The sequence below is a fragment of the Taudactylus pleione genome, unplaced genomic scaffold (genome assembly GCF_031769625.1).
Source record: "Taudactylus pleione unplaced genomic scaffold, aTauple2 ptg000055l, whole genome shotgun sequence".
In the NCBI taxonomy this organism is placed as follows: Eukaryota; Metazoa; Chordata; class Amphibia; order Anura; family Myobatrachidae; genus Taudactylus; species Taudactylus pleione.
Genome location: NW_028284457.1, coordinates 7595418 through 7611611, shown reverse-complemented (window position 1 = coordinate 7611611; position 16194 = coordinate 7595418). Strand labels below are relative to the sequence as shown.

The window sequence follows — 16194 nt, the reverse complement described above, 5'->3', positions numbered from 1 at the left end:
GTAGCTGCATGTGATGGAAAATTACATTTTCCTTCATTGAGATTTATGAGTGAAGAATAACGAGCAACATTGCATATTCTGTAAGGAAGAACAAAATAAGTCATAAAAGTACTTGTTATCATGATATGTATTCTTAGATAAGGGGAGATAAGGTAGCATTATTAGACTTGTCTAAAGGAATACAAGATCTTTGAGCTGTGTTGTTTGGCTGCTGCTGCCATTGGATTAGATATTGAGTTTATATGATAAGAACAAATACAGATCTAGAGTGGAAATGAGAAACTGGGGAGATTATATCTGTAATTTTTTTATCTCTGTTTTGCGGAAGCTAAGACACCTCTACAGCACTGAATGCAATTCTTAGGATTAGCATCATTAATCAAATGCTTATGGCAAGGGAGAAATTAAAAAGAGAAATGAGCAGAAGGGAATCATTCTTAGTACTGCAAGAACACATTTCTCTGTAGTATAACAACTGTTTGCAACCAAGTCAGTGAGAAACAGTAGTGTGTCGCTCACTGTGAGAGATATTGATTTCCCTCAATAAGGGAGCACACTTTAGGCATGAGTCATAATACAGGCACTGTGCAGATTACTCATGATCTGTTTCTCAAGGTGATCCGATGGCTCATGCAGACACTGAACAGCTCAGTGCTTTGTCAGAGATGTGGAGGAATCCATTTTGTTGCATCCTTCATATTGCTTATCCTTTATGATCTGTGGGTTAATAAACACTGCAATGATACATTGCTAGCAGAAATCATATATTTATACGTTTAGTAAAACATCCTACAGTTTATGTAACATTTTATATACAGCCGTTGTAATAGTTTGTCTAAGTAAGGTTCATTTCAGATAAACACAAACTGACTGTATGTAACTGAGATTAGTAATTAAGAATAGAAGTAAAAGTCCCTGGTAAGGAAAAAGAAAACCTTACCAGCTGCAAACAAATGTGAAGTCATTTCTGCATTGTATTGTTGGGGAACATATCTATAGTTTTCTGTTTCAGTGCAAAGAGCTACACATTTGCTAAGTAGTGGTAACTGTTGCTGTCTACTGTAATCTTAAATATTGAGTAAATGAACGCAATATTTTTAAAGAGATAAGTATCATCACTATTGGTGAAGCAAGAGATATAACATTATTTTAAAAAAAACAATTTGTCAACAAAATTAATGATAATCATATTTTATAGCAATTTATCATGTTAGACATAGTGATCATTTTCAAAGATCCTTTGTCTTAACTAATACCATATATGGCATGTATTACCACCATGTTTTAGCTGTCTTGTGGTGAGGGGTAAGGGGATGGTTTCAGATCCCTCCCAAAGTAGTTGCAGCTCATCCTTGTGTGTGTGATGGAAAGAAACTTGCAGCAGTGGAGAACATGTTACGTTTTTAGATTGTACACTAATAAAAAATTAGGCTAATGTGCATTTGGTTCTCCAGAAATCTGAATCCTCCAACATTTTGTGAATCTGAAAAGATCAAAGTCACGGTTCTGATCTCCTGGGAAGATCTGGACATTTCCGTGTCACAGTTCTGATCTTCCTGCAGTTCGGAATTTGAATTTTAAATCCAAATTTTGGGTTTTGGGTTAAAAAAATGACATGATTTTAGCAGTTTTTAAAAACTTTTTTTATCAATTTAAAAAAAAAACAGAACCAAAGTCAAAACACTTGAGGGTGGTTTTGCAAAATCAAAACACAAAATTGAATCCTGAACCAAAACCAAAACACGGGGATCAGCACACATCTCTAATAGATTTTATATATATATATATATATATATATATATATATATATATATACAGTCAGGTCCATAAATATTGGGACATTGACAGAATTTTCAGATTTTGGCCTCTATTCACCACCACAATGGCTTTGAAATGAAACAAACAAGATGTGATTTAACTGCAGACTTTCAGATTTAATTTGAGGGTAATTACATCCAAATCAGGTGAACAGTGTAGGAATTACAACGGTTTCTATATGTGCCTCCCACTTTTTGAGGGGCCAAAAGTAATGGGACAAATTAAACAATCCTAAATCTAACTTTCACTTTTTAATACTTTGTTGCAAATCCTTTGCAAGCAATTACAGCCTGAAGTCTGGAACGCATAGACATTGCCAGATGCTGGGTTTCATCCCTGGTGATGCTCTGCCAGGCCTCTACTGCAAATGTTCCTTCTTGTTATTGGTGCATTTTCGTTTTAGTTTTCTATTCATCAAGTGAAATACATGCTCAATCGGATTCAGGTCAGGGGATTGACTTGGCCATTGCATAACATTCCACTTTTTAGCCTTAAAATACTCTTTGGTTGCTTTTGCAGTATGCTTCAGGTCATTGTCCATCTGCACTGTGAAACGCCGTCCAATGAGTTCTGAAGCATTTGACTGAATATGAGCATATAATATTGCTCGAAACACTTCAGAATTCATTCTGCTGCTTTTGTCAGCAGTCACATCATCAATAAATACAAGGGAACCAGTTCCTTTGGCAGCCATACATGCCCACTCCATGACATTACCACCACCATGCTTCACTGATGAGGTGGCATGTTTTGGATCATGAGCAGTTCCTTTCCTTCTCTTCTCTTCCCATCACTCTGGTACAAGTTGATCTTTGTCTCATCTGTCCATAGGATGTTGTTCCAGAACTGTAATGGCTTGTTTAGATGTTGTTTGGCAAACTCTAATCTGGACTTCCTGTTTTTGTGGCTCACCAATGGTTTACATCTTGTGGTGAACCCTCTATATTCACTCTTCTGAAGTCTTCTCTTGATTGTTGACTTTGACACATATACATCTACCTCCTGGAGAGTGTTCTTGAAGGGGTTGGCCAACTGTTGTGAAGGGGTTTTTCTTCACCAGGGAAATAATTATTTTGTCATCCACCACAGTTGTTTTCCATGGTCTTCCGGGTCTTTTGGTGTTGCTGAGCTCTCCGGTGCTTTCTTTCTTTTTAAGAATGTTCCAAACAGTTGATTTGGCCACACCTAATGTTTTTGCTGTCTCTCTGATGGGTTTGTTTTGATTTTTTAGCCTAATGATGGCTTGCTTCACTGATAGTGACAGCTCTTTGGATCTCATATTGAGAGTTGACAGCAACTGATTCCAAATTCAAATGTCACACCTAGAATCAACTCCAGACCTTTTGCCTGCTTAATTGATAATGAAATAACGAGGGAATAGCCCACACCTGTCCATGAAATAGCTTTTGAGTTGATAGTACCATTACTTTTGGTACCATTACTTTTGGGAGGCACATATTGAAACTGTTGTAATTCCTTCACTGTTCACCCGATTTGGATGTAATTACCCTCAAATTAAATCTGAAAGTCTGCAGTTAAAGCACATCTTCTTTGTTTCATTTCAAAACCATTGTTGTGGTGAATAGAGGCCAAAATCTGAAAATTCTGTCAATGTCCCAATATTTATGGATCTGACTGTATATATTTAAAGTTGGAGAAAGGAGTTGGGTTCTCCAAGACCTCGCTATTGTGCCTTGTTCCATAAGATACATTTTAATTTAAAGTCCCTTTTGACTGCCTTCTTTTCTTAATACTTTCATAGTCACATCTCACTGCTATGATTGTGTTGTGCACCAGAGCATTTTTGATTGCTGATTAGGTTGTATCTTTTTTCGTATTATCTCTCTCTCTCTCTCTTTCTCTCACTCCCTCCCTCTCTCCCTTTTTCCATTCCTCTGTCTCTCCTCCACTCTGTCTCTAGCTCTCTCTCTGCCTTCCTCTTTCTCTCTACCTCCCTGTCTCTCTAACTGTTTCTCACTTCCTCTCTCTCTCTCTCTCTCTCTCTCTCTTTCTCTTGATTCAGCATTAAATAATACTAGGACCTTATAAGTTATTAATTACTTACATTGTATGATTAATAAGAATATTTTTTTACAATCTAATAATAAATTGCCTCGAAAAAAAAAATTAATGACTGAAATAATTATGCCCCCTAAATATATTTATCAATTATTTTGGTGTTTAAATTAAGTATTACTTAGTGACACCCTAAAACTTATGTTGAATGTGTTTCCTTATTAGGTTCTGGACAAAGCTATTTCATGATGATTTTCCAGTGACTTGAGCCAAATCACCAGTGAGTTTGGGTCTTAAAACCCACCGCAAATCAATGCACTAGCATTTTGCATCCTAAGCATCAAAGCCAGTAAATCATAAATCCAGAGATTTGGTGGCTTAAATGCAATTTGTCAGCAATGTGTGGGTGGTTTGGAAACCAACTTTTTAAATATTCCCCCTGTATGTCAAATAACAGCAACAGTGCACTTCTGTGGTTACAATAATGTTATGACAGAAACATTGTATGCAAGACATTCATCAATGCTTTCATAGAGTGCTATGAAAAATACTGTATTTAAAAATCAGCTACTGTATATTCCAGGAGAATCAATGCTGATGTTTAAAAGCATTATAGCCCAGATCAATCAATGAGTGATATTCTTGTTATCACTCGTTACTAATCTTAAATGGTGCTCCAACCAATCAGCTCCTACAATAACTGTCATTTTTCAAACACATAACAGTCATGAGCTGATTGGTTGGAGCACCATTTAAGATTAGTAACGAGTGATAACAAGAATATCACTCGATAAATCTGGGCCTATATTCTTTATGTCTTCATTTAATTCTATTTCATTGTGAACAAGTTTACATTTTTAAAATGATCCATTATCTACTTATTTACTTAAATGTTGTTTTTCCTTTTTAACAGGAGGCGAAGTCCCCTATACTACTTTAGCAACACGAATGATGATGGGAGCATGGTGGCTGTTTGCCTTAATCGTCATTTCTTCTTACACAGCAAACCTAGCGGCCTTTTTGACAGTATCACGCATTGAAAGTTCTATTCAGTAAGTGTACCAACAAGATGTAATGATCCGTCAGATAAGTACTTAGTAATTGTGTTAGTTATACATAGTGCTATTTTTCAGCAGGAACTCCTGGACCTCTCATTGACTATGATGTAATGTCCTGGGCCAAACTGTATTTTCCATAAGATAACTTTTATTTTAAAGTCCCTTTTGAGTGCCTTATTTTCTAAATAATATATATAATATATACTGTATATTTATATAATATATACATAAAAAAATTTCTATAGCACCCCCAGTAGCTCCACCCACAGTCACTGAACCTATTTTTCCAGAAACATAGCCCTGGTTATACATGTTTCCAAATTCAATATTGTATAGATGCCCTTTGCCTTTAAGATTCAAATTGTATTTTAAAGATAACACCACTGAATACTTTGGGTACTATAACTTATTAATATTGTACCTGATACTTTTAATAGGACTTCTGCTTAAATTTGTGTATTTGAATTTCAGAAACACATTATTTCTGCCATTTCACACAATAGGTTGTGAATAACTGTTGTTACCGTATCCACAGAAATAGACTATGAACTCCACTGATTATTTATAATGGAAAAAAAATGCTGATTAGGAAAGTAAGTTATTCACAATCTATTTGTTAAATGGTATCTCTGAGAGTTTAATAGATGATTTCAGACAAATATCTTATTTCAATTATCACAAGTTAATTCAGTAAATAGAAGTACCCAGCATAATTATTTTAAATACAAAAACATTTTTGAGTAGATAGATGTAGAACCCTTTAAACTACTGCAGATTTAAAGATGGAGGTGTTCCAGTAGATCAATATTATTGTTTCCAATTTTACCATCAGCTTTTCTACTTGGATATAAGTTCTGTTCCTTCAATTATAGAACACTTTGCATAGTGAAAAAACTAAAAAGACTGGGTAAAGAAAGTTTTTATTTAAATAGTCTATTCATTTATATGATTGTAGTCACTATTATTATTTATGGGGGCTTATGTAATAGGTAGCGAGCTGCAGCCGCTGCTGGAATTTCTGAGAGGTTTCCTTTATTTTTAACGCGGCAATCATTATAAAGGTAAACCCAGCTTTGTTTTGCAGAAGTTCACACATCGGCTGCAGCTTGCAGCCTGTTACATAAGCTCCATGGTGAATTACATTTTCTGCTTTGTATCTTCAACAAAGTCTGTACTCTCTGTGTATAATGACATTTGCAAAATATGCTTTCCACACAGTATAGAGCTTCTATAGAATTTGCAACCCATTTTTATCTGCACTTTTCTTTGTCATTACAGTAGAAGTGTACTACATTTCCCCTACATTAAATTGTCAGGCCAAAACAACACAACAATGTGTAAAGTACTATCATTGTCTAGTGTCAGTTACACAAAACCACTAATAGATTTATTACACAATTTATGCATTTTCACCCTTCAATTAAATATGTATATAATATTTTTCCTTTACTTATAACTAGGGGTGAGCAGGTTCGGATTTCTGAAATCCGAACCCCCCCAAGCCCCCTCCGATCCGAGGCCAATCCGAGTCAGGCTCGACTTTTCCCGCCTGACTCGGATCTGAAATCGAGGCAAAACGTCATCATCTCGCCTTCCGGGTCTCGCAGGTTTTGGACTCTATATAAGATACCCGCGTCGGCGCCATTTTCTCACTTCGCTGTGGACAGTGAAGAGGGAGGGTTGTAGTTAGGGCTGGCTGGGCTGTGTAATGTAGTGTAGTGCAGTGCAGTGTAGTGTTGTGTTGTGCTGTGCTGTGCGGCTGTTGTCCATAGGGGCTGTGTCCACTCCTCCAAAGTCCATAGGGGCTGGCTGGATTGTGTTGTGCAGTCAGTTGTCCATAGGGGCTGTGTCCGCTCCAAAGTCCTGTGCAGTGTCCCAGTCCTAAAGGGGTGCTGTAGTGTTGTCCAGGGGGTGCTCTGTCCATCAGGGGTGCTCCCCCCAAGTGCAAAAAAAAAAAATGTTTTCTGTGTTTGTTAATTGTGTGCGCAGTAGCCACACGTGCATCCTCAAAGCAGCAGCGACAAGCGTGCGTCTGTCTGTTAAAGGGTGGTGTAACCCTCAATGTGCGCTCCACAAAAAATAAAAAATTCTTCTTTTTTTTCTGTCTTTGTAAATTGTGTGGGCTGTAGCCGCACCTGCATCCTCAAAGCAGCAGCAACAAGGGCGCATCTGTCTGTTAAAGGGTGGTGTAACCCTCTATGTGTGCTCCACAAAAAATAAAAAATTCTTCTTTTTTTTCTGTCTTTGTAAATTGTGTGGGCTGTAGCCGCACCTGCATCCTCAAAGCAGCAGTGACAAGCGTGCATCTGTCTTTTAAAGGATTACATTGGTGACAGCATCCAAGTAGGCATGTCAGACAGTCCGTACCTGTACTGGCAGGAAAAAGAGGCAATTTGGAGGCCCCTGTACAAACTGGCTCTATTTTACCTGAGTTGCCCCCCTCCAGTGTGTACTCCGAAAGAGTGTTTAGTGCAGCCGGGAACCTTGTCAGCGAAAGGCGTAGGAGGTTGCTTCCACAAAATGTGGAGATGATATTCATAAAAATGAATTATCAACTCTTCCAGGGACCAGCCTCCAGAACGTACAGAGGGACCTGTGGTGGTGGATTCCAGCGGGGATGAATTAATACTCTTTGAGGATGAGGATGTACACAACACTGAAGAGGGTGAGGAATCGTTGAATGAGGAGGATGAGGACAACCTCTTGCCTCCGTAGAGCCAGTTTGTGCAGGGACAGATTAATTTGCAGCTTGTTTTGTGCGGGCCCAAACAAACCAATCATTTCAACCACAGTTGTGTGGCAGACCCTGGTGCTGAAATGATTGGTTTGTTAAAGTGTGCATGTCCCGTTTATACAACATAAGGGTGGGTGGGAGGGCCCAAGGACAATTCCATCTTGCACCTCTTTTTTTTCTTTGCATTATGTACTGTTTGGGGCCTAGTTTTTCAAACTGACATCCTGTCTGCCATGGCAGTGTCACTCCTAGATTGGCCATGTGTTTGTGCCGCCCACTCGTGTCGCTTAGCATAGTCATCCAGCTTCCTCGGTGCAACCTTTTGGAAATAAAAACACTATTGTGAGGTGTTCAGAATAAACTGGAAATGAGTGGAAATTAAGTTTATTGAGGTTAATAATAGCATAGGAGCAGAAAAACCAGCACATTCTGTGATTTTAGTTGTTTTTATGCTTTTTTTCAAAAAAATACAGATCCAAAACACAAAACCCAGAACCCAAAACACGGAAGGGTGGTTTTGGCAAAACCAATCCAGATCCAAAACACATCAGCTGCAGTTTGCAGCCTGTTACATAAGCTCCATGGTGAATTACATTTTCTGCTTTGTATCTTCAACAAAGTCTGTACTCTCTGTGTATAATGACATTTGCAAAATATGCTTTCCACACAGTATCGAGCTTCTATAGAATTTGCAGCCCATTTTTATCTGCACTTTTCTTTGTCATTACAGTAGAAGTGTACAACATTTCCCCTACATTAAATTGTCAGGCCAAAACAACACAACAATGTGTAAAGTACTATCATTGTCTAGTGTCAGTTACACAAAACCACTAATAGATTTATTACACAATTTATGCATTTTCACCCTTCAATTAAATATGTATATAATATTTTTCCTTTACTTATAGCTAGGGGTGAGCGGGTTCGGATTTCTGGAAGATAGATCCAAATCCAAAACCAAAACACAAAACACGAAAAGTGGCCAGTGCACACCCCTACTTATAACCAGAATTTTCTTTAATCAGTCATCCTAATAATCTATCCCTATGATTAAAGTGAACATAATTTGGGAGCCATTTTATCAACAGAAACCAAGGGATTATAGCCTCACTAGTAACAATTGCCACATAAATATTATTCGTGTTTCGATAATATTGATCATACATAGAGTTAGCAAGATAGCAAGTGCATATTGAATTGGTTGACTAGATTTTTTATAAATATTTGGGGCTAGGATTTGGTTCTGTTCTTTTGTAGTTTAAAACCAGCATAAATCACTGCTCATAAAACAGATTTAGTAACAGTTTGGAGGGTGTAAATAGCAATACAGACCAGCATGACCCATTCCATTAGGTACAAAATGCTCTGCTCCTGAACTTCCCTCTTAATTTATGATTGCAGACACTTGTGCTGAAACACCTGTCTCATAAAATACCTACAGTAGTTCAACACAGGTGACTGCAATCATACCAGGAGCGAAGTGTTTTGTACCTAATGGAATGGGTCTTGTTGGAGGGTAGGGCAATGTTGAAATATTTGTCAATGTTCAGCAGCTTCTAAACCCTTATATTGCATGTGGGTTAGCCCAAACAAGAGATGAGCGGGTTCGGTTTCATGAAAACCGAACCCACCCGAACTTATGAGTTCTGAGAGGATCCGAATCCAGGCTCGGGTCTTCCCACCTGACTTGGATCCAAAAACGAGCAAAACATCCTCCTCTCTGTGTTGAGTCTCTGTGTTTTGATTTCTGTCACTCCTGTCTGTTGGAGCAAATCAGCTGTCGCTACCATGTAACAGGCAAATGGTTGGCTGAGATGGCTGTCTCTCAGCCAACCAGTGGTCTGTTAAAATAGTAGTGGCTACTGATTGGTTCCAACAGGCAGAGGTGACAGAAACCACGATGGGGACCTGTCAGCAGCGGATGCTACACAGGGAGAGACAGGGAGTCTGCTCTGCAGCCTCAGCAGTGGCGTAATAAGAATGGGACATGTGCCCTGGATGCCAACCCGATGGGGCAGTGGGGAGCCAGTCAAGGGCTTGGGTTCAGGGTCGAACCTGGCCCACATGATCCCAGGGCTGCAGTGCTATGTAAGATTTCCACATACTGCTACTGAAGAGGGGTGGATCGCCACCTGCCATGTCCCGCAGCAGCTTCTTACTGAAAAAGGTGCCACCGAGCCTAGCCATGGACCTCTCCAGTGTTCTCAATAGTATCAGGTATACCCCAGCTATCGCACCAGATGACTCAATTATGATGCGTTGATGACTGTGCAGTGTGACAGAGGAGCCGGGGTTCAGGACCAAGGAAAAAGCAGGGAGAAGAAGGAAACCTTACTTTGATAAGTAATAAGTATCAGTTAACATCAGATTGGGGGGAGAATGTAGTGAGGAACACAGAGAACATGCAGCCTGGGATTGGGATGGAGCACAGAGAACATGCACTTCATAATACAGCTGGACAAAAATACCAAATTCACAGCTTTACTCAGCTTGAAACAAAGAAAACTTAGCAAATGTTTTCTATTAATATAATAATTTATAATAGTGTTCTTTCTGAGGATGCTTTATTCAGTTGAGGAAACATTAGCTGGAAACCTCCTAAAATAAAAGGAGCACACATATTTTTCATTCCAGTGTGTAATGTAAAATGAATGTAATTAGAAGGATTGATATTCATGAGGGACCAAAGTTATAACCAGAAGGGTTTCGTTGACAAACTGCTCCAAACAGAAAACTGAATTCTTGGAAATAATTATATGGATGCTCCTAACATTGAATAATTACAAAGCAAAGGCATTAATTAGCCGACGGAATGATTATATTTATTTTTCACTGATTAAATTGTATCCTCAAAGAACTTAGGTTGGCAACACTAACTTATACTTGAGATAACAATAAGTCATTCTGACTGTATGATTGGAATGACATTAAATTACACACATACTCACTAAATGATTGCATTTTAAACAATTAGCTATTTAATCAGTTAATTCACTTGAAACTGTGATTTCAATGCAGATTTTTCTCCCAGTTCTCTTTATAAGTGATAATAGTGGACAATGGACCTGATTCCGTGGTGGACACAAAGGCTGTTGGTGCTGCATCTTCTTATGCAGCGGATCTGAGAAGTTTTACAAATGTCTTTTGTAAAAAGACACCCGCCACCAGCTTCTCAGTTCTGCCGCTCGCACCTGAACACGCAGCACCTGATGCATGTCGGAAACATCTGTTGCACCATAGGACCTCTAAGCAACTCTATGGTTACTCAGAGTGCCCATCACAAGTAAGATGCCAGAGCCAGTGGCACTCCGTTTGAAGACACAGTTGTGGCTGTAACACGCCCGCAAAATGGTTGCGAAACACCTACGTTTTTGTCTCCACTCCATCGTTAAATCCCCCAAATGGTCGTTGTCAATCAGCCTGCTTCCTAATTCACACTGTGAGAGCCGTCGCAAGACAATCATAGCACATGCGCAGTGTGGCTCAAATACATGCGCAGTAGACAAAACATCATCCAGTGTTGACCGAATCTAAACTGCATCCACCTCTGAATCAGGCCCAATGACTGTTGAGGAAACAACCATTCAGCTAAAGAGTTCCTGATTCCAATCTGCAAGTTGTTGTGTGCATTGTCTAGATGTGACTGACAGCCAGGGCCGTAACAGGGCTTAAATGCACCCTGTACCAACCCCATCCCCTTAGCGCCCAATGTCATGACGTCAGACAAAGTCCCAGGGCCAGCAGCACCTGTAAATACAGCACTGATTTTGGAGGATGCTACAGGTCAGTTGCACACACTGCAGGGTGTCTGTCTTGAGCGTCTAAAGAATGCTTCAGCGGTGCCGCAGCAGTGATCCTAGCTGCAGGGTGCCAATCCGGGCACCCTGCTAGCCAGAAGCAAGGGCCATGGGCAGTGACGGTGCTGCCCACAGACCCCTGCACTCTGTGTGGCAACACCGGTCGAGCACCCCTAGTTAGAGCGTTGCTGATAGCTGTGTATACCATCATGGAAAACGTTTGCATTGGAAGACATTACTGCACAGATTACTGAATATGAACATTTACATGAACCCAAAGTACCCAATCCTGTAATTTTGTAGTTCAGGTCACAATACAATACATAAAGTTAGTTACTGTACACACTGGTCTTTCTATATACAGAACAGGAAAGGTCTGTACAGCGCTGTAGAGGTTGCTATCTCCAATAATTGTAGTAAAAAACTACACATATAAATATAACAATAAACAATATATTGAAAGAAGGTGCGCACTATGCTAATCATATGTAATGGACACGGGACCTTGACATGATTAATGCAGTTTTCATCTTTTTTCTAAATGTTTTATTTATTGTTGTACTCACTGGTCAACCAGGTATCAGTCATTATTGACCAATTTGGCCCCAACATAAAATGTGGGCAGAAGATTATCTAATACACAGTCCAATTGAAATCATTACGGTCATCACTGAACAGTATTTATAAACATGGCCAATATTGTTTTTGATAGGACCTCCATCAGGCCACAGTGCTTTATTAGACCAAATGTGTGAATTGGTTGCTACAGGCCACAACATCTAAACGTGGGATGTTTATGTGAAGTGCTGCAATAGAACATGGTTATTTATGGATACGCCCATGTCTAAATGTGTAGCAATTATATGAACATATCTTTACGGTACTCAGACTATATAGGCTTGCTCAGTGCTTTTGGAAATACTGTAGGTTTCATGGAAAAATATTTGAGAAATTACAGTGTAACAGTAGTTACTGGCAAGATATCAGGTTGGAGTTTTCTTATGTTAAGTTCCATTTTGTCTTTCAACTACTCTACAAAAGTTTTACTGGAAATACAGGGTGTGATTTAGATGGTGAGTGCTGGTAACTGGGAAGTTTGTGGGCAGAAAGAAAAGGAGTAAAATAATAAATTGTGAAAATCAATAAGTGGGAATACTGTAAGGAATGTTCTCAGCAGTGCACAACAATTAAGTTTAATAGTATTTGTATGTGGGTAGGCTTTTTTATTTAAAATAGAAAAACCTTCCAGCCAATTTGTAGCTACATGTCATCTTTGATAAAGAAAAGCAACTAAGATATTTTAAGCAATTTATGGAGTTGGTTAGTGTTTGCAAGGTATATTTACTTATATGAAAAAGGACTAATAATATCTATAATTACAGACATACTGAGCTGGATTTAGGAAGGTTTTATCATTTTACACATTATTTACATTAACTAGTTGTGATACATTATGCTTGACACAGTGCAATAGCTGTGGGAAAATAAGTAGCCTCATTATTTAAAACTCCTTAAAAAGAATTGTAGAATACTGTATCTGACACCTGTCACATTCATTTAGTCTGTTTCTGTATGTGGTACAGTATATCAGCAGGGCAGTCAGTGATCAGACAAAGAGTAGGTTCTAGTATGGAGAGAAAACTTTTGTCAAACTATCTCCCAGAACAAAAGATAATTATAAATTAATTCCGTATAGCCTTCAATCATTATAAATAATGACCATGGGGTCTATTTATCATTACATAATTATCACTTGTGATAATTATGTTTTAAACTTGCTGCGAGTTTAAAAAACTGTTTGGAGACATTCATCATGTCTCACTGCCTAAAGTATCACTTCCGAAAAGCTGCTCTTTTTGTGGAGTCAGCTTTTCAGAAAATACTTGTGTGTGCCACTCCCTGGTGTCCATTCTGTCAGCCGCCCCCCCCCCCATGTCCTCTCTCCTCCCTCTGCTGCTGAGACCCATAATCTTTCCCTGGTGTCGGCTCTGTCCTCACCCTCACTCCCATCTGGTGATGTGTCCCTTAGCTTTCTCTGGTGTCTGGTCTGTCCGATCCCCCTGTCTTCTCCGCCCCCCCCCATCCCCCCCCCGTTTCCACTCACTTATCTTCACCTGTCTCCTCTCTTCCTGGAGAGGTGAGTGTAGCCTAGATGGGAGAAGGATCGCAAGCAGGTGAGTCGCACACAAACCTACAGTATGGTGCCCCGGAACTCTCAGCTCCCAGAGTTAAGCACAGCAGGGAGGGATCTGAATAGATCCCTCTGCTTGCTGCAGCGGCTGCCTTGTAAATCTTCACAGACTGCCATGTAAATGGCAGTCTGTGAAGATTATCGGGTCTGTATGCCATTTGAGGATGGCATACAGTAACACCATCAATTTCTGAAACAAAATGCTTTTTCAGAACTTGATGAATGGCCCTGACACTTAATTTATACAAAGGTATGTGAAAGTGTTATTTTTCATATGCTTTTGTATAAGTGATGATGAATATACCCCCATATGAGCCAAATACTTCAACAAAGTTCCACAATTCCTCTAATTTGATCACACAGACACTATTAATATGAGGAATATGGTAATAATAGTTACCTTGGCTCTTCTCTCTTCTTTTTGCATAATTTTATTGTTTTGTGAATGCATAGCCTGCAGCTTGTCTCACTGTATTCAACTTTTATTTTATCTGTATTACACCAATGCTTCATTGTCAGATAGGGCATAATAGAGCAACTACTGAAAAAAACATAATGGCTCTAAATATGTACTAAACCTGCTAACAAAGCATTAGAGATTTGAATACAAAACTAAGCTTTACTGACTATGTAAGGGATGGTATCCTATAAATAAGCTATGATTATGCTAGGATTTTAAAATGTAAATTGTACCTGTTATAATATAACTTTTTTATAAATGTGCCAGCATTAGTGAACAGCTTATGAGATGTTGATTCTGTGGGGGATGGCAGGTATTATCATTGACAATTTATGGTTTTATGAAGCTGTGTTAACATAAAGCATCAATTTGGAATGAGTTACCATGGTAACACAAGATGAGGGTAGTGGCAGTTAGTGAGAATAAGAGTGACAGAGACAGGAAGGGAGTGCTGACAGAAAGACACAGAGAGAAAGTATTAAAAGGGCTTTTGCACAGAAAATGTTTAGAGAAAAACAAACACTAGGGGCCTGATTCTGGGGTGGACACAAACATAGTGTTTGCATCTTTATGCTAATGCTGCAGCCGATTTACTAACAACTGAGAAACCCACCCACAGCCTCTTAGGGCAGTGGTTTTCCATCACTGAGCATATTGATATGTACCATAAACACGCTAACAGTCACACAATCGAAACTGGCACCAGCCTTATGGCAGTTGCAGCTTTATAATTCGAGTATGGCCTGTAAATCTTTGAACGCAGACGCTTCCAGTGAAATACCTGTGAAACGCCCATGTCAGCTTCGCCACCCTCTGTTACCACCCAGAAATGGCCACTAAGAGAACATGCATCCGATTGTGTGCTACGTCTCTGTGCACAGACAATCAGGACGCATGCGCAGTGATACTCGTATGCATGCACAGACTTAAAATATTATCTGTTTGCGTATGACACTGCGTCTACTGTACCTCTGATTCAGGCCATAATACCCAGGATGAGATGTATCAAACCTTCTAATGAGAAAAAGTGGATGTTGCCAATTCCAGCTTCTAACTGTTATTTTATAGACTGTGCTAGATGTGCTAAATGCTCTTTTTTTCTCTTAAAGAAGGATTGAAATATCTCCCCTCAGCCAAAGTGAAGTCTACATGAGGAAACTTAGGGGAAGTGTATCAAGACTTCTGAAAAGGAGAGACTTGGCGAAGCAACTAATAGCAACTAAAAAACCATAGCAACTAATCAGCTTCTAGCTAGCATCTATCAAGTACATTCTCTAAAATAATAGGTAAAAGCTGATTGGTTGCTATGGGCAACTTCTTCACTTATCCACTACTCTGTTCTTTAGAAGATTCGATACATTTCCCTCCTAGAGAGTAAAAGAACAGGAGGGAGCTACACTAAAAACTGACAGCTTAAGCAAAGGGGGCACAGACTAGCAATTATCTTCTGACAAACCTCTGGGGGCATACAAAATGTCACTGGGCGTGATTCAGCAGTGAACGCAAATTCACTGCTGGTCGCAGATTCCCAATTATCATAAATCTGCGCGTGCGCAGGACCCATTCTGCAAGTGTGCAGAATGGGTCCTGTGAAGTCGCACACAAACCCTTGAGGCCTGCTCAGCTGGCCGGAGGCCCGGCACCATCCACCACTGTGACCATTGACCACCGATGGTCGCGATGGTAATCCCAGCCTGCAACCCGTAGTTCTGGGATCGCAAATGCAGCAGGGGGTGTCATACACCTCTTGCTGCATTTGCTTTATTGCAAGGATCATAATTGCACTGGGTGCAGCTTTGCTATCGTGATCCCTGCTGAATCAGGCCCACGATTAGGTATTGAAAGAAATTGGAGCATCTCTGACAAAGGAATATTAGTATATAGAACAGTGATAATTAGTTACTTACAGTATCAGTTACACACAGCAATGCTATGTTTGAGGTAAAAATCTCTATGGGTCTCAGATGGATCTGGTATCTCCTTATCCCTTCACCAGTTGATGATCTAGGATAGTAAGATCATGGTGTTTCTGCTTTCCTTCCACAGATGTGAGTAGGCACATTAAGATGTTTTCTAATTCTCACCATTAGAGGCTGCCTGTTTGGATATGACTGTGTTTA

The 16194-nt window shown here is 39.5% G+C and overlaps 1 protein-coding gene across 1 annotated transcript in view; it reads left to right on the top strand.

Moving 5' to 3' along the window:
• Positions 1-16194, top strand: part of GRID2 (glutamate ionotropic receptor delta type subunit 2) — a 1139199-nt gene that overhangs the window by 883906 nt on the left and 239099 nt on the right. The window contains exon 12 of the mRNA XM_088464469.1: positions 4748-4886. Within this exon, the coding sequence (XP_088320595.1) occupies positions 4748-4886 (139 nt within the window). The remainder of the gene's footprint in view (positions 1-4747; positions 4887-16194) is intronic.